General features: G+C 43.4%; 1 protein-coding gene across 1 annotated transcript in view; it reads right to left on the reverse strand.

Moving 5' to 3' along the window:
- The window catches only part of C9H1orf21 (chromosome 9 C1orf21 homolog), a 103,014-nt gene that overhangs the window by 40,296 nt on the left and 35,491 nt on the right, over window positions 1-27,227 (reverse strand). Inside the window, exons 2-3 of the mRNA XM_036387924.2 lie at window positions 18,178-18,383; window positions 704-798 (exon numbers count right to left, since the gene is read on the reverse strand). Coding sequence (XP_036243817.1) covers window positions 704-798; window positions 18,178-18,271 — 189 coding nt within the window. The 5' untranslated portion in view covers window positions 18,272-18,383. The remainder of the gene's footprint in view (window positions 1-703; window positions 799-18,177; window positions 18,384-27,227) is intronic.

Consider the following 27,227-nt stretch of genomic DNA (forward strand, 5'->3'; position numbering starts at 1 on the left):
CAAGAACTGTGGGATGTCTTTGAAAACTTCGACTGGTCAAAGCCCCAGCCAGCCAATAACAAAACCTACAGTCCTTCAGCTTTGGAAGAGAAGAAACAACTTCTCAGAAATGCCAGAAGTGACTCAACTGTGATTTTTAAGCTGCTTCAACAGCATCTAAGTTATTTCAAGTAGTTCTAAGAGTTTGCCTGTGATTGCCTTCCCTTAATGGAACTACAAGCTGGCAAAGTGCTCGAATCGGGGTAAAAGAAACACACATGATTTTTGTGACTGCTGTGTTATGAATATATTGTTTCTTTCTGTTCCAAATTGCCTTCCCTGGGAATTTTAAAATACAGAAAACCAGCAAGTATCTACATAAGTAGGTCATTTTCTTAATGGCAGAGAAGTGCTGTTTTACTCCAGCTCGTTTGTAACACAGACACACGTATTTCCAAATAAAGGGTATTTTCGGATCTGCAAGGAAGGAGAGTGACTTAAAATCATGAAGGCACTCACTCCAAGATCAGGTAAAGACTAATTCAGAAAGACAAGCAGGAAAAAGTTGCATTTTGCACCTTCCATGAGAGCTTTGCAGGGAGCTGTGACATTTTGGAGAAAATCCTCTTGCTGCGCACAAGCCGGAGCTGGAGGGTGCTGCATATTCCATTACAAAAGCAGAGCCACGTTAGTTCATTAGAGAAGTGATAAGTTCAATCCTTACCAAGTTTTCTTGGTTCCTGGCTGCTATTTTCTGATCATCTTCTCCCCCATTTTTCATGTATTTGACCTCTTCCACTGGTTTGATCCTATACTCATCTGAGCACCAAGAAAAAAAAAAAGAAAAAAAAATTTGAACCAGTGTAGTTCAGCAGCTGGGATAAAAACCAAACTAAAACCAAAACAGCTGACTAGAATAGACCCTAGTTAAGCAAAGCAACTAAAAATTACATGTATATCTTTTCAAAGGCTTACATGTGACTAATACAAAGGAAGTTTTTCCTGCCTAAAGCTTCAATAGGAATTTCAGTAGCTCTCTGGTCTAATACAGCCAAGGCACCAGGAAACAGGGATGTTTGGTGTGCAGTCTCTCCCAAATCCCTAGTTTTCTGTTGATTATGTTCAACACAAACAAGTTCTTTGCTCCTGCACCCTCCCTGGATATTCATTCTCAGTGGACCAACAAGCCATGGACAGTGGCTTCTCAAGACAAGGCTGCTCATGGGTGTTCCCTGCACAGCAAAGCTGATGGAGAATACTGAAAATGTAGGTTAAAAGCTAGAAAAAAGCCAACCCACACCATAATCACTTTGTCCTTTTTTAAATTTTGTTTTTCCTACTGACACAATGCACAGTCATAGAATGATTTCTGGAGAAAAGGCCCCATGCTGACCATCTTCCTTTTCCCATTTCCCCCACCAACCACCATTTTTCCTGCACACAAATGTCACCCAGACAGAAATTCAGCCTGAAAATAAATAAGAAAAGTAAGATTCTTGGTTCATCCTAAATATTTATCAGCTCTTGAAATACTAGAATCCCCAGCTCTAGTGCCACTATGGAAATGTTACCTAACGTAGAGGTGCTATACCAGAGTAAACCCAAAGCTCCAACAAGGGGTTTCTTCCCTTGGCAGGACAAGATGGGATTTCAGGGAGAATCATTCTTCCCTGCAGCCTGTGAATCCAATTCTTGCAGGACCAACACTGCCCTTGCTCAGTCACTTTTTGCTCTGCTGATCTTTGCAGCATGTGAGTCTATTGGAAAAAACACCCAGAGTTGTGCATCCACCCTCCTACACCCAGGAAAAACAATGCAGAAGAGAAACTCCATCCCACAAAGGTGGAAAATATTAATACAACGTGAAATGAGACAAAGTTCACTTGGAATAAAGGACAAAACCATGGCAAATCAGAAGGCACTGCACAAACTTCCCTCTTTTTCTTTGGGTTTTCAAGCAATTTCTCTCACTTATACTAAGGGAAAAACAAAGCACAAATGGATTTTTCTGGGTTACTGTGTTGTTAAAAAAAGAATCAATATTATTTGGACAAAACTGCTTTCAAGAAACTGTTAACCACAGAGTCTAGAAGTTAAATAAGCCTTGCTTTGAAAAGTAAGGCTTATTTTAAAAATAAATTGCTTCAAAAACAATCTTATTTTTTTAAACTACATCATGGTTTTGCATTTGGACTAATCCACATCTATACATTTTCTTTATTATAGAGTTCAAACAAACTGAACTATTCTATCAAATAGAAGCATCTGAGACACAGAACCAGATGGAAGAATTTAAGACAATATTATCAGATTGGTAAATGAGAACAACTCTGAGGTTTTGGGTTTTTTTTCTTTTTATCCAGTGTAATTCAGCTAGTCTGGAGATGACAATTCATAAGCCCAAAAGGGCTGAACACAATAAAGCCTGAGAATTAGAAATAGTTGATTGACTGCAATTATCTAACTTACATTTTCCTCCCTGCCTCAGTGCTCTGTGTTGTGATTAGCAATAAAACCCACACGCAGAAAAAGCATCAAACTCCCACAGAGGCACGCAGGGATCTGAATGGGGAAACAGATGAGCAAGAGAAAGCAGCACGAAGGACATTTCCCAACCCACAGCCAGTCCAGGGGCACTGGAGGAGAGAGGAAGTTCAGCCCAGCCTTGTGGAAAACGAGGAAGGTATGGAGGGGCTGATGTTCCATGACAAAAATAACCCTGAAATGTGTCTGCTGCTTATTCCAAGAGATTAAAGTGATTAAACACCACATCCAGGCAGCAGCTGATCCTGTGGGGATGGTGCTTCCTTGGACACATCATCCCTTGGAGCAAGTCAACCAGGGCACCAAGGAGTCCCTGACTGATAGCCAGGATAATCAGACTGACATGTGAAATTCTGATACACCTGGACAGGACAGAGTCTCCCTAGAGATCAAAAATTTTAAATTCACAATGCACATGGGCACAGATCCTTCAAATGCTGCATCATTTGCCAGATGCATCAAGTAGCTCTGAACTGGTGGCAGAAAACTTTGCACAGATTTCTTATGGTATTTCCAGAGCTATTTCCAACAGTGTTAGTAAACATCAATACTTTCCTGATGATACAATAAGTATTAAATTATCTCTGGCACAGCTGGCGTTACTCTCCCCTCCATCCTACCAACCGCAGAAGTGCAGACAACTGAATAATTTACACCCAAGATATGCAGCAGCAAGAAGGTTTTGAAAAATAAACCAGTAATTTTTCGTAACATATTCTGGACAAGTGGAATCCACCACAGCAAACAGAGAGTCTTACTCTGGAGAAATCCAGCTTCTCCTCAGGAGAATGGCTTCCCACTGCCAGAGGGCAGGGTCAGATGGATTGGGAAGGAATTGTTCCCTGTGAGGGTGGGCAGGCCCTGGCACAGGGTGCCCAGAGAAGCTGTGGCTGCCCCTGGATCCCTGGCAGTGTCCAAGGCCAGGCTGGACAGGGCTTGGAGCAAGCTGGGGCACTAGAAAATGTCCCTGCCCATGGCAGGGGGTGGCACTAGATGGGCTGCAAGATCCCTTCCAATCCAAACCATTCTGTGATTCTGTGGATAAAGATAAAAACAAAAATCAAGAAGCCCCTGCAGATGTTGGCAGAATGAGCCTAGTAATACAAAGTGTCTTAGAAAATTAATATAAATGTCCTGGCTCTAATAGATGGCCTGTGTTTGAGCAGAAGAAATCTCTGCTTGTATCTCAAAAAGCAATAAAGCCTTGACACAATCTAAAGCTGAGGATCTGCTTTAAAGGCCAAGAGATTATCTCCTGTTATGAGACCCACTGGGGAAGGGGTTGAGGGGCCAGCACTCAGCCCCCAGTGGCTCAGGGAGTGATGAACAGCCCAGAACTCCAGGCAGCTCCAGCCATCCAGGGGCTCTCTGCACACACCATGGTGAAACCAAAAGGCAAATGCAGCACTGGCCTGTGGAAAGGCAGGGATCAACTTCATTTTGGGTAATAACTGAGCCATAACAACTGTTTTATCAGCTACACACAGAAATGAAGGGAGCGGACCAGAGATTTGTTACATTTGAAGCAACATCATTACTCATAAGCTCTCCTAGTTCCCTATCACAGGCAAAATCCTTCCTTAAAACAAGGAGCACTGGTATTATACATTGGAAATATTTGTTAGCATTGAGTAGTCTCTTGCTGGAGGGAGGTATGAATAGATATGGTTCCACTTTGCAAGGGAAAAGAACAGCTAAGTAATTATACAGAATTATACAGAATTATACAGCTAGGGAGGACACTGCTTGCTGGTGTAACAGAGAGCCTTATTCACAAGTAAGACAACATACTTTATTTCAAATAGATTAAATATAGGAATTAAAATAAAATAATTATTTTCAGAAGATGGGTCTTTCACTGCATTATGTTATTTTTGGGAGGACACAATGACATATAGACAGACTTCTTTTGACTAGGTGAAGACAAAATTTGTCTTCTATAGATACTTTACACATAAGGCAAGGTGTTCAGAAACTACAGATTCTGAGCTATTTATGAGCTTGTTCTGTTCTAAACCTACTGTCAGGATGAAAGCTCTGCAAGTGCAAAAGGGATGTTTCCACAGCACACAGACCTGGAAGCACATCGTGAGGTGTATGGTCATTAATAGTTTGAGGTGAATATGAAAATTGGATTAAAGACAGGTTGGATGAAGGGGCCCTGAATGCCTTTCCTGTAGGTATGTGCAAAAAACTGCTAACCTGGTTTTGCTCACTAAGTTAAGAGCAGCCTGGAGTTGAAGAAGTAAAGATGATAAAAACGATCTTTTAAGTTTTACCTTCTAATTTCTACTGAAGCAAACACAGCATTTTCAGGTATTTTGATGTGAGTGATCAGAAACAAATCCAGAGAAATCCTGAAATGTTGACTGAGATCCAGCAGGACCTCATTAAGTCTGCCAGCTAACAAGACCTTTAAAACTGTAAGAAGTTCAGGATAAAGGAAATTTGTACTCTATGTGCATTTACCTTGGTCTTTTCCCTAAATACAGTTTTATATCGAAAAGAAAAGTGAAACATGTTCATGCTTCTTTATTGTATAGAACTAAAAATCAAGTAGTGAATATGATAAAAAAATAAGGACACTATCACTCAGAATGTGATATATCATGCATCCTTATGCTCCTTTTCAGGAGTAAAAACAAAATCAAGTCCTCTCTTTCATTGTGTGGTGTATTACATAAAATGAGAAAATTTCCAATAACTCATATGGGGGAGGAATGGCTTTACAGGACTGTCACAGCAAATCCTGAGTTGAAGAGAAGTAACTCAATTAAATCAAAAGAAAAACAACATAAATGAACCACAAAAGACAGAAATATTGCAAGCATAACACCCACCACAAAATCACAGGATATAAACCAGAGAGCAGAAATGCTTCTAGCTCCAAACTGTGGAAAGGCACAGGGAGGAAGAATTTTGAAGTTGAATATGCTGCAAAAATTCTCAGCAGGCAAATCTTATGAATGAAGATCTCCATCTGGAAACAGATAATTCCACTCAAACATGTCACCCAGTTGCCATGGCAATGTGACAAAGAAAAACAGCACTCATTAATAACAATTTCAGTGATAAATGAGCATATCAACTTAGAATATTGAAACAATTACTGGGTGGGGGACACAAAACTGTGGTGCTTCCCATGAGAAAAATGTCTTCAGCACTTCCAGACACGGCTGTAAGTGCCTTTACCATGGGAATATGGGCAATGACATCAATTCCAGCTCAGCTTAAAGGAAAGAGCAACACCAGAAAAAAGCATAACTTTGTCAAATATATCTAGAGTCACTGTGACTTTCAGAGAAATACTTGGTTAAACAGCAAGCCTTTAAAAAAGTAAATGAATAGAATGCTGATTTACACTGATTCCCATTTCAGACATCTAAGGACAAACAGTTTTGGTTCCACTGTCATCAAGAGGGACGATGGGTGAGCCTCTTCTCTATTTTTAGCACAATATCAAGTATCAGGCAGGAGGTGAGTGGTACTTCAGTGATATCACCAAGAGGGAAGTTTCTAAACACACCTTCATCTGTCTCCCTGCACCACATATTTTTCTGCAGTTTCTCTTGCCTTTCTATCACATGACATGCCAGGATTTATCCTCCATCCCTGCTAAACCACAGGTCTGTTCTGTAAAACAGGAGCTTTCTGTCTAACAAATTCCTCTGCACTGCACTTGGTTCTGCCAGGTGCAGAAAGTGCTCCTGCTGCTGTGAATGCCACAGATCAAAGCTCCACGTGCTCCCCTCTCCCAAAGGCTTGAAAGCTCAAAGCTATATTTAGATAAAGGACTGAATCGCTTCTTCTAAAAATATTTGTTAAGAACCGTAAGAGATTTTGATGCAATTTAACTGAAACACAGAGCAGCAGGTGAGCCACTTAGATGCTGAGCACAGAACATGCCAAACATCCCAGAATGGTTTGGGTGGGAAGGGACCTTAAAAATACATCCAGTGCCACCCCCTGCCATGGGCAGGGACACCTTCCACTATCCCAGGGTGCTCCAAGCCCCGTCCACCCTGGCCCTGGACACTTCCAGGGATTCAGGGGCAGCCACAGCTGCTCTGGGCACCCTGTGCCAGGGCCTGCCCACCCTCACAGGGAACAATTCCTTCCCAACATCCCATCTAACCCTGCCCTCTGGCAGTGGGAAGCCATTCCCTGTGTCCTGTCACTCCACCCTTTGTAAACAGTCACTCCATCTTTTTTGTCATCTCCCTACAGGCACTGGAAGGCCACTGGAAGGCCTGAAGCTTCTCTTCTCCAGGCTGAACAATCCAATTCTCCCAGCCCTCCCTCACAGCAAAGCTGCTCCATCCCTCTGATCATTTTGATGGCCTCCTCTGGACTGGCTCCAACAGCTCCCTGTCCTGCCTGTGCTGGGATGTGGGAGCTGGATGAGCTCTCCTGGAGCCCATCCCAGTGCCACTGGGAAGGAGGAACACTCCAAGATCCACAGCTGCACGGGGAGGACACGAGCAGTGGTGGGCCCAGCTCTGGAGGGAGCCAGGCTACACATCAGGGATAAAAACAAAACCACAGAGCACCAGGAGAGTCAAGGAGCAGAATTAGATTGCCTGGGTGGCTGCAGCTTCCAGCCCCTGAGTCATCAGCCTTGAGTGCCACAGGCTCATGTGCATCTGGTCTGGAGGACTGGAAGGGTGAGATGAGCTACTCAGGTTATTCCAACCCTGTTATTTATGTGGTTAACAACTGCCTGGATATCAGAGAAGTTACGCCAAAATCCCCAAAAAAGTCAACAGTCAGAGAAAGTCGTTGCAAAAATCTTGCAAATTAATATTTCTTGAACTAAATATTAAGAAATGGAAGATATCTAAGTTATCTTCTTAGGTCCAGCTTCAAGCACTTGCAGGAAGCAGCAGCTCTATGGTTCATTTGAGTCTAAAGGGTTAAAGCATTTGCTCAGCTGTGGGGGTGGGTTTCTGATCCACTTGGATGTGGGCTGGGAGTGAAATTTCATTGGAGATCAACCAGCATTGGGTGAGCAGCCTGTTGTTTTCCTCGTTACCAACCCTCAAAGCTATCAATTCACAGGCAACTCCTGCTCCAAGTGATCATGGTTATACTAACATGAATAGAATAATAAAAGTAGCTTAGGAAATAAGCCAACCCATTTTTGTCAAAGGATTATCTGAAAATGCTCATTCAGATTTCCCAAATTAATTTACCTTACCTTACTCCAATCTGAAAATGCAGCCAGTGCTGGGAGTCGAGGCAGTGGACACCACCAGATACTAAACAGAGAACAGGTGCATGAGCAGCACACCAATTCTGCCAACAAAATCTAAATCCTCTGACAGAACAGCTCTTTAAAAACCAACACACCACACAGACTGCAGCACATCTGCAAAGACCACCCTAAAACACTTTTCCTTCTTCCTACACAACTCTGACACGTATCCAAGGAACGCCAACAACTGCTTCTGCACAAGGCAGATGTGACCACTAGGGCTGGATTTTTGGAGGAAAAAAGGGATTGAGACATTCAGTGAAACAAAAGCCAGTCCCTAAATGGAGGATTCCTGCAGAACTGGAAGGGCATTCAGCGAGACAGGGGTAGCTCCTTCCTAAGCTATCCAGCAGCCCTATGGCATATCCAGTGCTTCATGAAACATTAACTCCCTTAGGGTGATACCTACATGAAGAAATTTAGCAACTTCCCTTCCACTTTACCAAACCTCCCTCTGCAGACCCAAGTCATGACATCTTTCAGCAGCAATCCCTAAGGCCAACAGGTCTGACAGAACACAGCTCCATTAACTGTCCTGGACACGATTTTGATCTTTGCTGCTGGAGAAGCACAACCCCTCATGTTTCTGTATCAGCGCCCAACCCCTCCCCAGTGCTGTCAGCAGTTTCCAGAGCTGCTCACAGCTCTCCATCCCTTGGTAGCTCTGTCCTCTCCCAGCCTGATGTCTGCCTGTGGCAGAAGGTGCTGTCCCAACCCCTGCACTGCTGCTCCCCAGGTGTCTCAGTTCATCTATCCGGCATTTTCTGATCCCTCCCAGTTTAAAGATGGCAGCTGATGATGAAGCCATAATTTAGCTCCCTTGTTTAAATCCATAGGTTTAATTCTCAAATTTGGCATGTGGCTCACAGAAACAAACCACTGTACATCAGCTGTCACAGCAGGAGATGTGCAGCCAAATCAAGGAGGGGGTTACTTGCTTCCCACCTTCACTTGCTTCCTTCTTAGCTCCCTCTACTTGTTTTTTCTTCTTGGTTCCATCCACCACTTGGTTTCTTCTTAGTCAAAAAGTCCCCAAGGCTACTCTACATTTTGAGCTGTTATCTAGTGCAAGCCCTGTGAAACCGGGAGTTGTACATACAATTTTCCATCACATTATTAGTTAAAGATTGTTTTAAGTAACCTCACACCAGGGGCACAGGCCCACTGCTCTGTATCTGCCAGGTCTACCTTAACTGTAGGTAGGTCAGAGGAACCACAGCCACAGAGGCCATTTCATTATCTCAGGGAAGATTTGAAAATGCAACCTCAACATCCCCAAATCCAGTTAATGCTAAACACACAATCTCTGCCTTGCTCCCACTGTCTTTGTGTTCAGGATCTGAGGAAACACCATATGTGAGATGGTATGGAAAAAACCTGCCATGTGATCATATAATTAAAGACTTTTGTGCACTCCTCTGTAATTACAAAGCCAAAGAAGAGTGCTGGTAGTGTGCACTCATAACTCTCTTTCAGCTAGCCAGATTTCTGCTTGCTGAAACTATATAATTCATATATACATATATATGTGTGTATATATATAAAAATATATATATACACACAGACACTTTTTTTTTTACCTTTTGTTTTCATTTAATAACACATAGCTTTGAGGCAGACACCAGGTTTTTTAAAGGAAACCATTTCTCAGGTAGAGAAGATTACAGCCACAGTGCTTGGCAGGAAGGATACCCAGTAAATGCAATTACCTAACCCACTAAAAAGATGAAATTGAGAAATGAAAGCAGGAGAGGGAACAAGCAGCAGAGAGATTAATTAAAGGAATGGACAGGAGGAAAACAAGGGGTCTGTGCCTTGAAAATATGACTGTTCATATGAAGTCCCCAGGTGGGTGTCTGGATCCAGGCTGCCTTGAACACAGCACAGCATGGCCAGCTTGGAAAGGCTCCTTCAACTCCATTTCACTGCTCTGGTTTGAAATTCTCCCTCAGTAAGTTTAAAAAAAAAACACCAAGCACAAAGCACTTAATTCTTTTCAGGTTTTTCAATGTCATTAATGAAACTCCCAGTCTCTGCTGACCCTCCCCTTCACCCCCATCAGTCTATGTACTCCACTGAACATTCCTCACTTTGGCACAGAACCTGTCAGGGACTATCCAGTTCCAGGAAAAACACCTAACTGAGCATTTCTGTGAGCATCCCTCGTGCAGCACTGCAGGCTGTGCCTTTTACAGCCCCTCTAAGCTATCCACCCACCCAAAACCACTCCTGACCGAACAGAGCTGCCCCAAGCATTCCCTGGAAAATAAGTCATTACCACTCCACACCCTCAAAATTACACATCTCCTATTATTGCAAACACAGGATGAGGTGCCTTCAGTTTCCTTGTCAATAAAAAAGCCCATTCCTCTTTCCTTAACAAGCAATGCCATTCTCAATCGGTCAGCTATTAAATGAGATTGTTGCCCCGCAACATATGGCTTGAAATGGATTTTCATACCCTTCCTGGGATAGTAAGGTTTTTCTATTAATATTGGGCTATCAAATTTTCCATGCTCATGGGCCTCAGAGAGTGTTTGTAAATCAGCAGCTATTTCATTTTTATTAATTCCAATATGGAAGGGACTGAATAAATACCCTGAACCAGCAACATCTCCTCACTGTCAGTATTTCTTTAAATCAAGAAGGGAGATCTAATGAAAACTTGATTTACAAAATACAGCACACATTTCCAGATGCAAAAGATACCAAAGTTAATTACATTATTTTACTTACAGACCATCTAGCAGCTCCAAAAGTAACCTATTGGAAAGATTAATATTTTACTCTCGTTACAGATTTTCCATGCCTTCTTCCCTTCCCTTTGGGCAACGCTTTTTAAAAGAAAGCAAAATACTGATGTCCGAAAGAAAAGAGTTTAGTAATAGCTAAAAAAAAGCCAATCCCACCCTGTGCATCCCTGGGAGCGTTGTCCAAACACTCCTAGAGCTCTGGCAGCCTTGGGGGCTGTGACCACTTGACAGCAAAATACAGGGGATAACATGCATGCAAATGTAACAACTACAACCATTACACAATTCAGGAGACTTCAGTGGAAAAAAACCAACCCACTACACCCCCTTTTTTTCCCTCTGAATAGCTCGAGATCATTCATGGAGCCATAACTCCTGGAACAAAGGTGATTGCATGCTCCTTCCCAGCACCACGGAACACAAAGTGCTCTGCACCCGAGCTGCCTGAACAGCCCCTGCAGTGCTCCTGTGGCAAGAGCAGAAAGGAAAAACAGAATTTAAAAGCACCCCAACCCTGATCCTTTCTGCCAGAGCCCCCACTCACACAGGCAAGAAGAAAAAGTGCATGGCAGGGCATAATGACACCCCTCAGCAGAAGCCAGGCTTTGTTTTTCACAAGCACATGAGGCAGAAGTCTTAATATTTTCCATTTTGCTCCCATTTTTCTCTGGTGCTAGCTCAAGGCAGAGCACTGTCAGTCTTGGGCCTCTGACCATGGAGAACATGAGACCACTTGGTTGGAATATTTATTTAAAATAACCATGATGGCACAGTGGTTTTGAGAATTACCTACTGGAAAAATGCCTTCTATGTTCACTTCCTCTATCCTATAAAGGCACCTCTGGCTGTGCATGCCAAAGATACACAAATACTTATTGGTTAGGTACCTTTTCTTTGTATTTAACAGCTATTTCTACCAGTAGATATTTCCTACTATAAAATTACAGCCTTAAAAATTTCAGTTTTGTGTTGCTGAAATGAATACACACCCATGCAGCAACACAAACTTTACCTGGGGAATTGGGAATTATTCCCCAGAGTGAGTCTTTTCCAGCCAAATTCCAGGCTTTGGTTTTTTAGTTCTCCAAATTTGTGGCCCAGTATCCAAATCCACTTGGAAAATGGCTAAAGGAACACTGCAGTAGCTGAAAGTAAATGGCATTTTTACCAGGATTTTTCCTTGTTTGCATGTCCAGGTAGGCAATGAATGCCAGAGATCATCTTGAAAAGATTAAGTGAAAAACTAAGTGTGTCTGTACCATAAAATCAACGGATTTCCTTTAGCACCAAGGCTGCCAGAAAACACATCCTGGCTCCTTCCTAGCCAGCCCTAAAGGCGGATCCATGGCCCTATTTATAGCCCACTAATGCAATTGTGAAATGCACACCCCTTGCACTCCATTTCTGTGGGCTGGGACTGCACTCTCCATGGGGCTAAGCAGCTTGGAGGAAAGGTCACTCTGCCTAGAATAACACCATGTTCTCTCTGCCCACCCTCCAGGACTGCAGAGACTCAGGGTCCCTCAGAGCCCTCTGGGTGCTCTGATGCTGATGGAGAGCTTGCAAAAGGGGAAAGCTCACATGAAAATAGGCAGCAAGGAAGTGATGACCTGCCTTGTTGGAATTCAGGACATCCCTCTGGCTGTCCAGATGGCCAGGAGCCCTGCCAGAGGGCTCAGAGACCCTGGCACAGAGCCCAAAACACCTGTGGGTTTGATTATGACCCATGGAGCAAATTACCAATCTTATATGAAGATCTGCAAGCCACAACAGTTTAAGTAAAATGATAGTGAATTTATCATGGGGTGAAAAATTGATTTTTGGGGGTTTTAGAATGGGGGTTCAGGAGTCAAGATGGAGGGAACTGCATGTGTCCAGCCTTTCTCCTTCTTCTTCTTGGCCTCCATCTTCTGCTGTGATGTTGGCACTTTTAGATTGGTTTAGAGTAGAAGCTCACTGTCTAACATAGGTGATAGGTATTGGGAAGTAAATATTGTACACATAGTCTTTTGTATAAAAAGATAACACTGCCTGGGGGCAGGCAGAGTGCCTGGACTGTCTTGCTGAGCCGACCTCAGCTGGACAGGAGAAAGAATTTTACAGATAAGGAACAATAAACAACCTTGAGACTGAGAAATGAAGAGCTCTGACTCCCTTCGAGTGCCGGGCTGGGAAAAGAGACTTTCTAACGTATCTCAGGGTCACTGTGGCCAGCTAGAGATCCTGAGACTGCCTGTGATTAATTTCTGCTCCTAAAACAGGGATATCAACTGTTTGCCCACCGTGGCTCACCTTCTGTCTCTGCGCTGTAAATCCCCACTGGAAGTGGCGAGTCCAACTGTGTGTGCATCGTTCCAAACCCAGCACTGCAAAGATCTGGGTAAAAACAGCTCCCTTCCACTGAGGAGAATGACTGTGCAGAATAATTCCCTCATCTAACACCATGACAAGGGGCTGTAAAAACAGTCCAAGAAGATTAACCACCAGAAGAAGGTCACTATAGAGTGTGAGGGCTGTCTAACTAACTTATGGATACCTGTTCTAAGTCCAGCTCTCCTTCAGGTAGGAAAACCTCAGCAACCTTTCCATGGCAAAGATCTTCTATCCATTCAGGAAAGACATCTCTTTTTTGGGTCTTTCTGATTATTTTTTTCAAATAGACACCGAGAAATATCATCAAACACTGTTGCTTTACTGCCTGGACCATTTACAGCTAAGTAATTTTCCAGCACCCAGGTATATAAAAAGCTACTCTCCCATCACTTCTGAACTGGTTTTCTTCTCTGCTGGATTAGTGAAAATAGACACTGAAAACCAATCTTGCCAAAAGAGGCAATGTACCTTCTTGTGAGCCCACGGGAGCCTTTCCACAGACCTGGATGTCACCCCAAAGGAACACCAGATCAGTGTTTCTCCACTTCCAAAGGGGAAAAAAATGGGGAAAAGAGTAGGAGAAGGGAGAGCTATTTCAACCACCATCATTACATACAGACCACGATTAAGGGACAGCTGCTGTCAGTCCTGAGTGCACTAAGAGGCCACAAGCAGCCCCTTGAGAGCCCACCTGCATCTCCTGCCCATGGATCCAGGAGCTCTGTTTCTGCTGAGACCTGGGCCTCCAGTCCCTGCCAGAGCAGGTCTGCCTGCCTCTGGTCCCATCTCCTGGAGGGACCTCAGCCCCACATTGTAGGTATCTTCTCTCCCTGTCTCAGCCTCGTCTCCTGGTGCTCCTCACTGCATTCCCTGGATCTGGTTCATTGCCATGCCTGGGACTGCTCTTTTTGTAATCTTTATATATCTATATATCTATATTTCTGTGCTGGAGAGGGAGGAAGAGCTTATTTTGTTACCACTCAGAGCCAACCCATAGTCCAGAGCAGCCTCTTCCCTCTTCTGCAAAAGCAGCACCTTTCCCAAGAGCTATAAAGATGAGCCACTTCTGCACATAAAATGTGAAAATAGTTTTAATTCATGTGGAAAACACTTTTTTTGCACATATTGATCATAAAAACATAACTAGACAAAACCTGAGGGTGCGGTTTGGTTTTGTTTTGATTTTCTTTAAACTCTGTTGCTTCCTCATGGTAATAAAATAGTAAATTATTGACTTACCAAGGGTGTTCTCAGAGTTACACAAATACATCATAAATACATCATAAACCTAGATAACACATGCAATTTTGTTACATTTCCCACATGAATATAACCAGGGTGGGTAGGGTTTGATTCTATTCCTTTCTCTCACTTCCTGAAGCACTTGTTTAGAACTGCCCCCTGTTTACTTAGATAAGAAGCAGGCTATCAACAACTTGCTAAACAAGGCAAGGAAAGAGAATCACAGAACCACAGAATGGTTTGGGTTGGAAGGACCTTAAAGATTATCCTACACCTGCCATGGGCACAGACACCCTCCACTAGCCCAGCTTGCTCCAAGCCCCATCCAGCCTGCCCTTGTGCATTAATCAATTTTTCAATCTCATTACAATACTTTACTGCTGAAGATTTCCTTTCCTAGCCCTCTCAGCTGTTCTGAGATAAACTGCTTTATAAACTATTGTGCTTTGGGTTCAGCTTTATTTAGACAGGTTTAGCAACTGGAGCTGCTCTTAATAACAGAAATCCCACCATGATATTCCCATTTTGTCGGGAAATTCTGACCTGACATATTAACTCCTCTTTTTGCAAAGCACCCAGGAGCTCCATGGAAACATCTGGATTAAGCCTCTCAGACTAATGAACGCATTCTAGAATTTTTTTTTCCCAAATCATATTACCACTTATTTTCTTACAGAAAGAATTACTTCAATAACCTCCTCCTCAGTGGAACATCCCATAATTTTTTATAAAGGGACAAATAAAATTAATCTACAGGAGATGTTATATTATTAAAACATATGCTGAAATCAACAATGCTCAAGGCTCTATCATGGCATTTTGTTCTTCATTGGTATTTACATATTACAGTTCTTATGTATTGCCCTGGAAATCAGCTTTGAAGTGGAATGATGAATAAATGAAGATTTATTATTATTATCCTTATTAGAGGGATTTTAAAGTCATTAGAGACCAACAGACATAATAATCATATTATATTCAATCTTCTCTAGAACATCTCCTTTGATAGGCCTGCTAACTCAATTATTTAAATATATATTACAGCAAAATGCAGCATGACTTCTTCAGCTTGGGACAGGGTGGAGATTTTTATGTTTTGGTTTCATTTACTAGGATTTGTCCTTACAGAATTCACAGGTTTCATGATGGGTTTCTTGGTTTTGAACACCAGGATTTCAAATTCACAGCAAGCATCTAGCTCAATATGTCTGCTCAGCTAAAATAAAAGTTCAAAAGCTAGGGAAGAAATAGGGTACTGGAGATCAATCTTAACCTGCAGTGACTTTTAAAAGTTAAAAAAAAAGAAATCTCTCAGAAGCCATGATCTCCCAATAGTCAATAGACTTGACTGCAACCAATCCCACCATGAAAGAAGAGAAAGATCCAGAGGTTCTGAGGAAGAGCCAAAGCAGAACTGCACCACTCTGAGAAGCTCACAAAATTCTCTCTGGATTCAATGTCAGTCAAGTAAAAACTACTCATTGGGAAAAAAAAATCCAAACACTGCTTAATTGGAAAGTAGAATCCTTACTATTGACTCCTTCTGCCTGCAGCTTGTCTGGGGCAGGTGCTGGAGGAAGGAAGGTGAGCTGCTCCCAGCGGGGTGCAGTCACACAGTGAGGGGCAATTTCCTGTCAGCCACGTCCCTCAGACCCCACTGCCTGCCCAGGGAAGGCAGCACCAGCACTCTGCTCTTTTCCTTTAATCATTCTCTCACTGCTGTACAAATCCCTCAGGACTTCCTCCCCTAGTGAAACATCTGAGGCAATGTGGCCATCACAGCCATGAGGCTCATCCCTGCTGCTTCTGCACAGGCACCTGATGTCACCTTGGTCCCCAGCTGCCAACACTGCCTGTGCTCCCTCCCTGTGCATGCACAGCATGGCTCATGCTCACTGATATTCTCAGGGTGTTACTGACACATCAGCCACCTTCCAACCCCTCCTGACTTCTGCTTCCTTTACTTTGCAGCCTCCTCCCCAAGAACTAACCTCTAATTCCCTCTGCATCACCTCCTGGCTCCTCATTTCCCTACCACTCACCTGGGTTTAGCTCTGCCTACTCCTACTGCAGGGGATTTTCAATCCCCACAGGCAGCACAGATACTCTGCTCATGGCCACTGGCTGGGTGAGACACTTCTGCCCCTTCCCAGAAATAAGAAAGGAAGCATCAGGGTGGGGAGGCCCTGGCACAGGGTGCCCAGAGCAGCTGTGGCTGCCCCTGGCAGTGTCCAAGGCCAGCTTGGATGGGGTTTAGAGCACCCTGGGACAGTGGAAGGTGTCTCCTGCCCATGGCAGGGGTGGCACTGGGTGATCTGTTAAACTCCAGCTCAACCTCCTCCTGCACCCAGCTCCTGACCTAGAAGCTGTCTTTCAACAGCAAGGGGAAAATGTGACTTCTGTGGTTACCATTCAATGAGTTAAGTCAGACTCCACCTCTGCTAAGAAGGAATCAGTCATGGACTCAGGTCTTTAGGAATGACAAATCCCACACCCTAAAGCATGGGCCAGGAAATGGTTAAGAGCAGGTAGTAAATACAGAAAATACAGTAAAATACAGAATGATTTACAGCCCTCAAACGGATCCCAGAATACCTAAATGATACTGCTGACACCAGTCCAGCTCTATAAATGGGAGCTTTTTAAAATCCCTTCAATCTCCTTGATCCTCTGACTCCAGAAGCTACTTTAAGGTTCCTGTGTTGAAGTTATGATCTTTGGCCCACAGCATGTGGTTAAACCACCACCAAAAAAAAAAAAAAGACTGAGAGTCACATTTTGCCAAAAATTGCTCCCTCACTAAGTATAAGCTAAAATCTAAACTCAAATTCCTCTGAGCAACTGATAGAATTTTCTGTTTATGACAGCACTTAAAGCCTATTTTAAACAAAAGCAATGTACTGAGCTGACAATTCCAAACCCAGCATCTCCCAGGGATGAGAAAGAGGACTGAACAGTCCTGAAGTTTGTTCAACAACTGCTTTCTCCTCAGGTAACACCTCTGTGAATTCTTACTCTGGGAGACCAAGAAAGGCTGGAAAAAACAGCAGGGAGGTTTGGTGTACTCATTACCAAGGCACTTGTTTTAAGAATAACAGTACCAAGGCAGCTTATTCACAGCTGAACTAACTTCAGGCAGGTATCCAGGCAGATCTAGAAACTTCATTTCCGAACAGTCTTTCAGATAATTCCTGACATTTGAAAGTCTGTATTTAAAGATTTACATCTTTATCTAAGAAAAACTTTGTGTATACTGACAGAACCTGGGGCAAAAAAAACCAAAAAACCATGAAGCTGACTATGATTTTATCTCCTATGACTTTACCTCTCCTGATGCACAGACCTGGATCACAGACCAGCCTTCACTGTGAACCAGATGTTTTCCTCCCACATTCCCAGCACCACTAAATCCCTCAGTTTCTAGTTCCACTGTACCTTCAAACCCTGTTTGCTACAGGACTTTAGAACTAATGTTTTATTGCTTTATAGAAGTGAGGAATTACTCTTCCTACCAATTTTATTTTTAGGAAATGAGTCAACTATGTTGCTACCCAATGGCATATAAATGTGTAACAGACACATATATAAATACATATATAAATATATATAAAAATATACATGTATAAATATATATAAAATACATATTTAAATGCACATATAAATAGATAAACATATACTTATATAAATATATATAATACATATAAATATATATAAATATATATAAATATACTTATATAAATACATACATAAATACATGAGGGGGTCCTGCAATTTGTTGTCTTTGAGCTATTCCAGGACTTGTGGAGGTAAAGACCGTGTAGTACCGCACATCACTTAAAATGTTATTTTTTCACTAAGGATTTCACCTGTTTCAAGTGTCATGGTACCCTCCCCTGGATGGGCCAACTGCTCTGCCATTGTGCTATATTTTAACAGGCATTTTGCTGTGTATTTGGTGAAAGGTTAAGACTCCCTTGTACACCTTCCAGCACACTCATGGTGCTGGGACAAAGCCAATCCCACGACACTCACCCCCAAACACATCTCCGTTCTGGTAGTTCTTGCCCTTCTGAGTTTCCTCTTCGTTTTGAACAGTGGACACATGCTTGGCGGAGGCACAGCCCATAGCTTCATTCAGACAGCTCCAGCTGCACCGAACCACAGATCATCTCTAGCGACGCCCGCTCATCCTGGCAGGAGGAATCCACCTCCCCGCTCGGCTCCCGCGTGCCTTCCACCTAAACACGGCCAGAGAGAGAGGAAAACATTCACACAGGGCACCCTCCACACGGTGAGCTTCGAGGAGATAAAACGTGGAGTTTGTGAGGAGGAGCACAAGGAAACAGCCTCCACGGCCTGAGGCTGCTAAAACCATATTCCATAACAGCTGCTCATGATAAAGGTGCCTCCAGCCTGCCCTGGGACAGAGCAGTTGAACTCAAAGCCTCCTCCAGCCTGATTCTTTAATCCATGGCTTGAAGAAAGCAACATGCAGATCTGTTTCCCATCCAGCCAGCTATTCTCACAGAACACAGAGCGTTTTGGGAGAGGAGATAAGAAACCATCAATATCTGCTCCTCCTGCTCCTTTTACCAATCTACCCATCGAGCCAGATTTCTTAAAAGCATTTTACTGATTAAGAGCTGCTAATTGCAAGTGTTGGGACAAAATAACCCCTTTAAATCAATTAAAGATCTTGTGTTCCCAGATGTGAAAGGCGATAGTCAGCTGTATTATCTTTTCTCTACGTGTTCATTATTCTACTCAATCCATGAAACCTCCATCGCTCAAAAAGACAACCACCCCCATTTTAAGATGGAATAACACTCCCTGAACAGTCCAGATGTCACATAAAACAAAAGGGAAAAGAAAAATCGAATCCAGAACTGTAATATTTCAGGTTAAAAAGAAATTCAAATTAATGAACTGTTTATTGCTAAATGGTTCTGCACTGGAACAAAAGCTACCTCAAAGTTTGGTGAGGTGACCTGGTTTGCCTTTCCACCAGCCAAACTTTTCAGAAGAAAGAAAAGCAAGAAACTCTCCCTTTTGCCAAGTTTTTAGCTCAGCTATAGCATAAGATCATACACACCATTTCTTAATTCATTACTTCTGAGCATGTACTTTACAAGGCTGTGGCTCATTTTGCTCCACGCTGACCTAAAGATCACGTGTAACATCAGACTCGTACTCTTACCTAGGGAGAGCTGGAGCAAGGTGATCTTTAAGGTCCCTTCTAACCCAAAGCATTCTATGACACAGCAGCATCCATTCCAGCAGAAATGGATAATCCCAAGGGAAATGGTGACTTTCCTCTCCCTGAGCACTCAGCACTGGGCAGCTCAGTAACACACCAGCACATGGTCTAGGAGGGTTCTGCTCCTGCCTCTGCAGGGATTTTCCTGCCCATCCCCAAAGCCACAGACATGAGGATGTGGCAGCCAGGCTCAGAGTGATTCCATTCAGCAAAGCATGGCTTTCAGCAAGCAAGGGGAAGAACTCTGGATGCAGAACCACCTCTAACTCCTACTCACAGCAGCTTCCCCCTTCTCTGCACAGAGCAGTGCTTCTCCTCCACTTGGTGAAGGCATTCCAGAACACACAATGTGTATCTGCTAACCTCTGCTCCCAGCAGCCATCCCTCCCCAGTTTTATTTCAGTACATCCCCCTACATGCTCTGTTCCTTTTTTCCTTCTCTTACACAGGCACACCTGAGCCTGAATTTTCATTGCCCCATCCTTCTCTTCCCCCTTGGACAAAGCTAATTACTCACCCCAAAACACAGGATTTTATAGGATCACAGAAAAGCTTGGCTTGGGAGGGACTTTAAGCTCATGTCATTGAACCTCTGCCATGGGCAGGGACACCATCCTCTAGCCCAGGCTGCTCTAAGCCCCATCCAGCCTGGCCTTGGACACTTGCAGGGAACCAGGGGCAGCCAATGTTTTGGGCAACTAACACCAGGCATTGTTGCTGTTAGTAGAAGGGAGTGAGCACACCCCTCTGCAGCTATTTTAAAACCCTATATGGTTACACAACTTGCCCCCATCCCAGAAAACCTAGATTTTACAGGGAAAGTCACTATAAAGCCAGGAAGTTCCTCTGTTTTTGCAGTTCAGAGAGGGTCACAGCTGACAGATCATCCTCTCCTGTGTCCAAGTGGCAGCCTGCAGTAAGGTCTTCATCTCCCTGCTGGGGGGAAACAGGGATCCAAAGGGATTTAAAGCATCAGCCAGGCTGTGCTTGGAGATTGGTAAACACACAGGGGTGTGGGAGATGGAGGAGAAACAGCAAACTGGGAGAGGGAACTGCTACTACCTGGACTGGAAATGAAATGAGGACTTATCTTCCCAGAGGACATAAACTGGGTTAAAGACAAGAGCTTTTAATGGACCAGCTGGAACAAATGAAGGGGTAAATATGACCAACTGAGTCTGGCTGTCTGACTGACCAACTGACTTCTGGTTTACAATACAACCAGTAGTATTATTATTCCAGAGAAAAGGGTGGGGCCAACTATAGGAAAAGGAGCAAGGAAAGGCTTGATGTAACCCTGGAAAGGATGTGGAGGTGAGACCTGGGTAGGAGGCTGTCATGGGGGAATCACTGCCCACCACATCTCAGCCTCTCTGAGCAGCAGAACTGCAGGCACAGAAGTACCTGTTGAATGAATTATGCTCCTGCCATATTCAATTATTTTTCCTGTTTCCTTTTCTGTCTCTCAGCAGGGACCGTTTACAAAAGGGAAAACAGCTGCTTAGTAATAAAACCCAAATGTATTTCACATAGGAGCAGTGGGTTGGGTTTAGGAAGGAGATTTTTTTATGAAGCTTTATACAGCCAGCATGCAGCACAACAAATTGCAAAATACTTAATTATTGATTAGTGCCCAGGATGGTGATGGTCCCAGGACCACTGAGCTGCATGAACAATCAGGAGCAAGGGGATACAGAACAGGAATGCAGAAGGATAAAGCTCTGTGGGGAAGAAAGGGAAAAATATCCACTGTCATATCTCTCCTGCAGCATTTTGGTAGCACACATCAACCTCTAAAAATATGGTCACGTTTGAAGGCATACTGTGATTAAAGGAAACAGATGGGGTACAAGAACTGGAAGTTTCACCTTTTACATTAAAGAACAGCAATCACAGCAGCACCTGAAAAAGCCATACAATTAATAGTTGGGTTATGGAGGCAAACTTCTCCTGGTGCCAATAAACTGGGCCGAGAAAGCCACTGAAAAATCATCTCCAAGGTGAGTCTAACATACACTTCCAGGCATGTTCCTTGGGCTGCTGTTAACATAGTGCTGTGAGACACAGGTAACTAAACACAACCCAGGGATAGTAAAGGATTTAATACCAAGAACAGAGTGGGAGGAAAGCAGCATTAATTTCACAGGGGATGAAATCCACGGTACAAGGCAGCACAATGCTCCCCAGCCTTGGGAAACCTCCCTCCCTGAGGACCAGAGCCCTCAGCAATGAGGTCTGGGAATCACTCAGAAGAGAGGTGCTGGTCCTCACTCAGTGGGATGCCTGGCAAAGCTTTGGGGATGTGAAACACAGCACTTCACAGGGCACCAGAACAACACATCCGCTCCTCCTCCTCCTCCTCCCCCACTTCTGCACAAATGTAATCTTCCCTTTTGTGTTCCAGAGCATTTTGGGGGCACACAGATTTTCAGAAGCCAAAAATAAAAAGAAGAAGAAAACCTCAAACCATTTGCAGTTCATGTTCACCACCCACCATCACTAATTATCAAGATTTGAGAGGCAATTTGCAGGCTCCAATCTGCAAAACGCTGGTGAGAAAAATCTCTCAGGCAGATCAAAAGTGTCTACACCACCCCCAAATGAAATGCAGCAGGTTGAGGATTAACATCTTACACGTAGGTCAGAAGAAGACTAGAGGCACTCTCAGATGCTTGCTTTGTACCCCAGGTTTCTTCTGAGCTAAAAATGGGGGAGCTCAACTCTTGGAATAGAGAATACCTTTGGAAACCTTCAGCAATTCCTTTTTTCTTTCTTCTGAGCAATGTCTATGATGTGTTTTTTCTTTGACCAACTCTTTCAACACTTCATTAATCCACTCATTACGCCCTCACCTCTTATTTCTGATGGTCAAAGGCTGCATCCTTGACAAAACACATTTTGCTTCCACAATCACTTCATACAAATGGAGGACTTCCAGTGTTTTACAACAAATGCATGTTAATTCTTCTATTACAACAGGTGTATTTGTTTTCATCTTTATTGCATTGAGATAACTGATCTTGCATCATCTTCAGGTTGCAGATACATCCCCAAGTTTCTTTCTGTGCTGACTACACAGGAAATCAGGTTAAAATTTCACAGTGCTCAAGAGATCAAAGCAACAAATGCCATGCAACCATGAAAAAACCCCAAGCTACAAAAGCCACCCTTGGCTTTTCCTATGAAACAACCTGTTCCAGGCAGAACTTGAGGATTTAACTTACTGCTACTAATTACATTTATTTTCTATAAGAAATAGGCCTGTTTGATTTCCATTTCTTTTTTTTCCCAAGAAGAAGAAAGCAGAAATGAATTCTGAATTTGTCCTGCACAAGGGGTGCTGGTAGTTGGCACCTGGGACTTCTCCACTGCAACATCTCTCTTTCTCAGCTACCTTCCACCACAAAAGATGGCTTTTTGGGTTTTATTCAACAGCCAAAAGGCATTTTTGGAGAAAGATATCACTTTTGCCTTTGAAGTGCACCAATGGCCTAAGGAAGAAAGGAAAAAAATATTTTAAAAAATTAATATAAGGTCTCTTTCTCCTTCTTCAAATTATTCAAATTGGCATGAATAGTGCAGTTATACTGAAAATTAACCCACTGACTTGCTAAATAAGCAGGCTAAATGAACAGCAGAATGAGTAGTGCAAACACTCTGGAGCAACATCTTCCAGTGGCACGAGGGGGAAAAGAAAAGTCAAAGTGAGTGGTGACTTCTGTTCCGTGGGAGCCATGGGCAGAATGTGCTGCCCTCACCCACTAGTACAAACAGCCAGGAAATGAAGCATTTTCTGCCCTTCTATGAAACATCTGCCCCTGTGATGCTCAAGTCCTGTGTTTATTGCAATTTCAGCAAAATTTGCTGATCTTAATTTCTTTTGCTTGCAATCAGGATTTCTGCTGATCCAGTACATGGGGTTTTGATATGTTAATGCAACAAGTGATTTCCAAATAGAAAAGCTCCCAACAGCATCATGATACTTCCTGGGAGCATCTTCTCCTTGCTCAGATTCTTAAGGAGAAATACCACCAGTAAATCCATGGAAGAAGATTTCAAACATCACAGAGTAAAATACAAATACGGAAGGGAAAGGATTTGCATTGCAATCATCCTCTTCATTCACACAGCGTGGAGTTAAAGTAAAATCAGTGTGAAAAGTCCAGCAGCACATGAGAGTCAGTCATACCACTTACCATTTTTCCAAAGAAAATTAATTGCATTTCATTCTGAATGTCTTTTACCCTCAAGTACTTTAGGAGTAGTGATACAAAGATTACCACCACCATTACAGAATGCAGTTCTAATATTTAGTAACTTCCCCCCCTCTGTGAGAATTAAGAGACAAAATTTTGAAGTTAGATGAAATTTAACTGGCTGGCAAGACTGTAGAATATTTGTTTTAGCTTGCACACAGAGATGGCCTGTCTCAGGTGAGAACCCAAACTTTTCAAACATATTTCATCGGCACAACATCTTCCAAGCCAGTAGCGGTTCCAGAGCTTGCCTTTAACACAGAAGCAGGTGCTACTCAACCAGATTTCCAAAGATTCAGGACATTTATCCTCAATATCCTCAGAAAAAACAAGTTTTTTTCATAAAAAAATAAGATTACATGACAATATGCAGAAAACACCTAAATATTTTCTGCTTCTACAGCAGAGATTGCTGTGGTTGTTAGAAGGACATGACAGAGAGATGTCCACAGAACCATGGAATGGTTTGGGTGGACAGGGACTTTAAAGCCCATACCATCCTACCCTGCCATGGGCAGAGACTCCTTCCACTATCCCAGGTTGCTCCAAGCCCCATCCAACCTGGCCTTGGGCACTGCCAGGGATCCAGGGGCAGCCACAGCTTCTCTGGGCACCCTTGTGCCGAACAATTCCTTCCCAATGTCCCATCTAACCCTCACTAAAAAAGACTGCAGTCAACACCAGATAACTAAAAACCCACCAGCAACCACCCTGAGGGATCTGATTAAAAGCAACAAGACTGTTCCAGTGACTTTGGGTGGCTCGAGGTCACTTCCTGAACCTCCAGTGTCATGAAACAAAGATTGTTTTGTGATTCATTTCCAAAGGGATTTTGAAAATGCAGTGCTGGTGGTGGCACCTTGGGCTGATGTGATGTGACACACTAGGCAGGACTACAGAAAAGCCAGGTTCCATTTTCAGGACGTGACTTTCCTGTGTATCTAAGAATAATCTCCAGCATTTACCGTAATGGGAAGGTAGCTCAAGCACCTCTAAAGTATAAAAAAAGCAAGCAATAAGCTGTCCCATTTAATTTTATTTCTGTCTTCATGGTTTAAGAGGTTTAAGATGCTTTACTGAGCAGGACACAGTGAAAGGCCCTGAGGTACAGGAACAGAGATTTATACAATATTTAATACGCTCCAAGCACAGGTCTGAGCAACATCTCCCTCTTGAAGACTCACTCCCCTTGCTGTGCCTTAATAAAATAATTTAAAGATGCAACCATTACATCTAGGCAGTCACCACCATCATGTCAAACCACACTAAAATAATTGATGTAGAAGCTGCAGCCACTTCATCAACAAGACCCTGCTGCTTTGGAGGAAAACCTTGAGGGGTAATTACCACACTGAAAAACCAGCCTTGCTCTCCTGAATTCCTCTCATCTTCCCACCAGGGCTGAGGGATCAATCTCCAAATGTCAACACTGACTCTGGCCTGGAGCTGAGCTCTTTTAAGGACTGCCCCTCTCCCACAAAAAGCAGTGGTTTAACAAGTGTGTCCTAAAAACGTGAAGCACATACTTCTTTATTTCAACAGGACCTAATACCACCCACTAGTGTGGTAGCAGAGACCTGGAATTTCAAGACTTGAATGTCTGATTTTCATTTCTTGTTCTTTCACACTTTGATTTGTTCCCAAACTACTTCTTAATCTTTCCTGTGTGCCACCATGAAGGTAGAAAAAACCACTCTGAGATGAGTCCTAATGCAAATATATGTAATTGCACATTTGCAGGGTCTCACCTCCCTTTAGACCCACTGATTTATCATAACAGCTCTACAATAAAAAGCCCCACAGTCAGCTGACTGGTTACCCCCTAGAAAATTCTTTAAAATATCCACAAATGTGATGACAGACCCTGGCATCTCCAGCTCCATCAATGAATGATGAATTCATACACAGCAGCAAGTCACCTCTCTGCCCAAAACTCCAGCACAGAATTTCCCCACCTCACAAAACTGCTTTGACTCTGCCTTGAATATACACTCTCCAGTTATGCTGTGAGCCTCCACATGGAGATCTTCCCTTGCATGCTGGTAAGTTTGGCCAAACAACACATCTGGGCCAAACTGCTGCCCACATAGGAAGAGGAAAGCAGCTGCAGCTGGAGAGGGGTGGCTGGATGTCCCTGGATGTGTCTGCACCCACACAGCGCCCACAACCCACCCCCAGCTCACTTCCAAGGCATTTTTCATCCCAAGAGCTACAGCAGGAGTTACTTTATGTGCCACGGAGGGTAAACATAACACAGAACAACTGAAGGGGCTGAGATGCTGGGGACCTGCTGCTAATGTGTCAGCAAGGAAACATTTGCCATATGCACGTCTGCTGCTGCTGCTGTGCAATTAGGGGATGGAGCAGCTTCAAGGGGCCTCCTCTTCTGGCAGATGAGCTAGAGAAATAAGAAATCTTTCTTCACTAACCTGATAACACTTAAATGACAGAATAAGTGCAGAGATGCTGCTCAAAACCACAGGAGGTGACTCATCCAGGCTGCTGAGGAGCAATCCCAGCACAGGCACCCATTCCATGCACGTCTGCCTCCTCCATGGCTCAACCAGCAGCTGCAATCTTGCTAAAAATCAGCAGGTAAAATTCAGGATAAGGGCTAACAAAGCAGCTCACTTCACTTCTTAGCTCTTCTGAACAACTGCATAGTATTTCTCCTGGTTTTTTTGAGTTTTTTATTATTTCCTAGCTGCAGTCCCATGGAAATGGCACAAGCAGGAATGAAAAGGATGCACACTGCAATCTGCATTCCCAAAATGACACTACTGACTGCTCCCTCCTGCTTTGCAGGATAACTCCTCAGCATCAAGGAGGAGAACACAGGATTTTTGGTGCTGAAGGCCACAGTACCTGAATGGTTGTGCTGGTATGGTTTTGATCCAAGAGCCCTGTGCTATTTTATCTCATACCCTATCCCACAGGTTATCCCTGAGAATCCTCAGCTGGGAGGGGAGCTGAGAAAGCTGCTCTGAAAGCAGCAGAGCTTCAGAAACCTCCAGCCCAAAACAGGGAGATGAAAAAACACAGGTGAGAGAGGAACCAGGTTCTGCTCCTGTAAAACCTGTTTTGATCCACTCCCTACTTTCATCCCACCCTTCCATGCAGTACCAGGCACAGGAGCTTCTGGACATCCCTCATGGAGGAAAAACATTTCCTTCAACACAGATTTAGGAGTTTACTCCAGTCTCAGCTTTGGTAGTGGTTTTCTCTTTTTTAAATTTTCTTTAATTTATTTATTAAAAAAAAAAGTCTTAGAACATCATCAGTTACTGCTCCATGGTGAGATGCTGAATGGATACATCCATAACCAAGCCAAGATGTTCACAAAATAACATCTAAACCATGTTTCAGCCTATGACATAAATAAATGAGCAGCAGAGTAGCCAAAACCAATTGCAGTATTTTCAGTTCGTGTTAACACAGTTATAACTCAAACACAACCAGGCAGGGCAGAACTGGATCAGTGGCACAGGAGCAGGGAGGGCTGCAGATCTCTCCTCCCACTTATGACAAGAGCAGCCAAGAGAGCAACAGCCCTCACAAGGATTTAAAAC

The sequence above is a fragment of the Molothrus ater genome, chromosome 9 (genome assembly GCF_012460135.2).
Source record: "Molothrus ater isolate BHLD 08-10-18 breed brown headed cowbird chromosome 9, BPBGC_Mater_1.1, whole genome shotgun sequence".
NCBI classification, from domain to species: Eukaryota; Metazoa; Chordata; class Aves; order Passeriformes; family Icteridae; genus Molothrus; species Molothrus ater.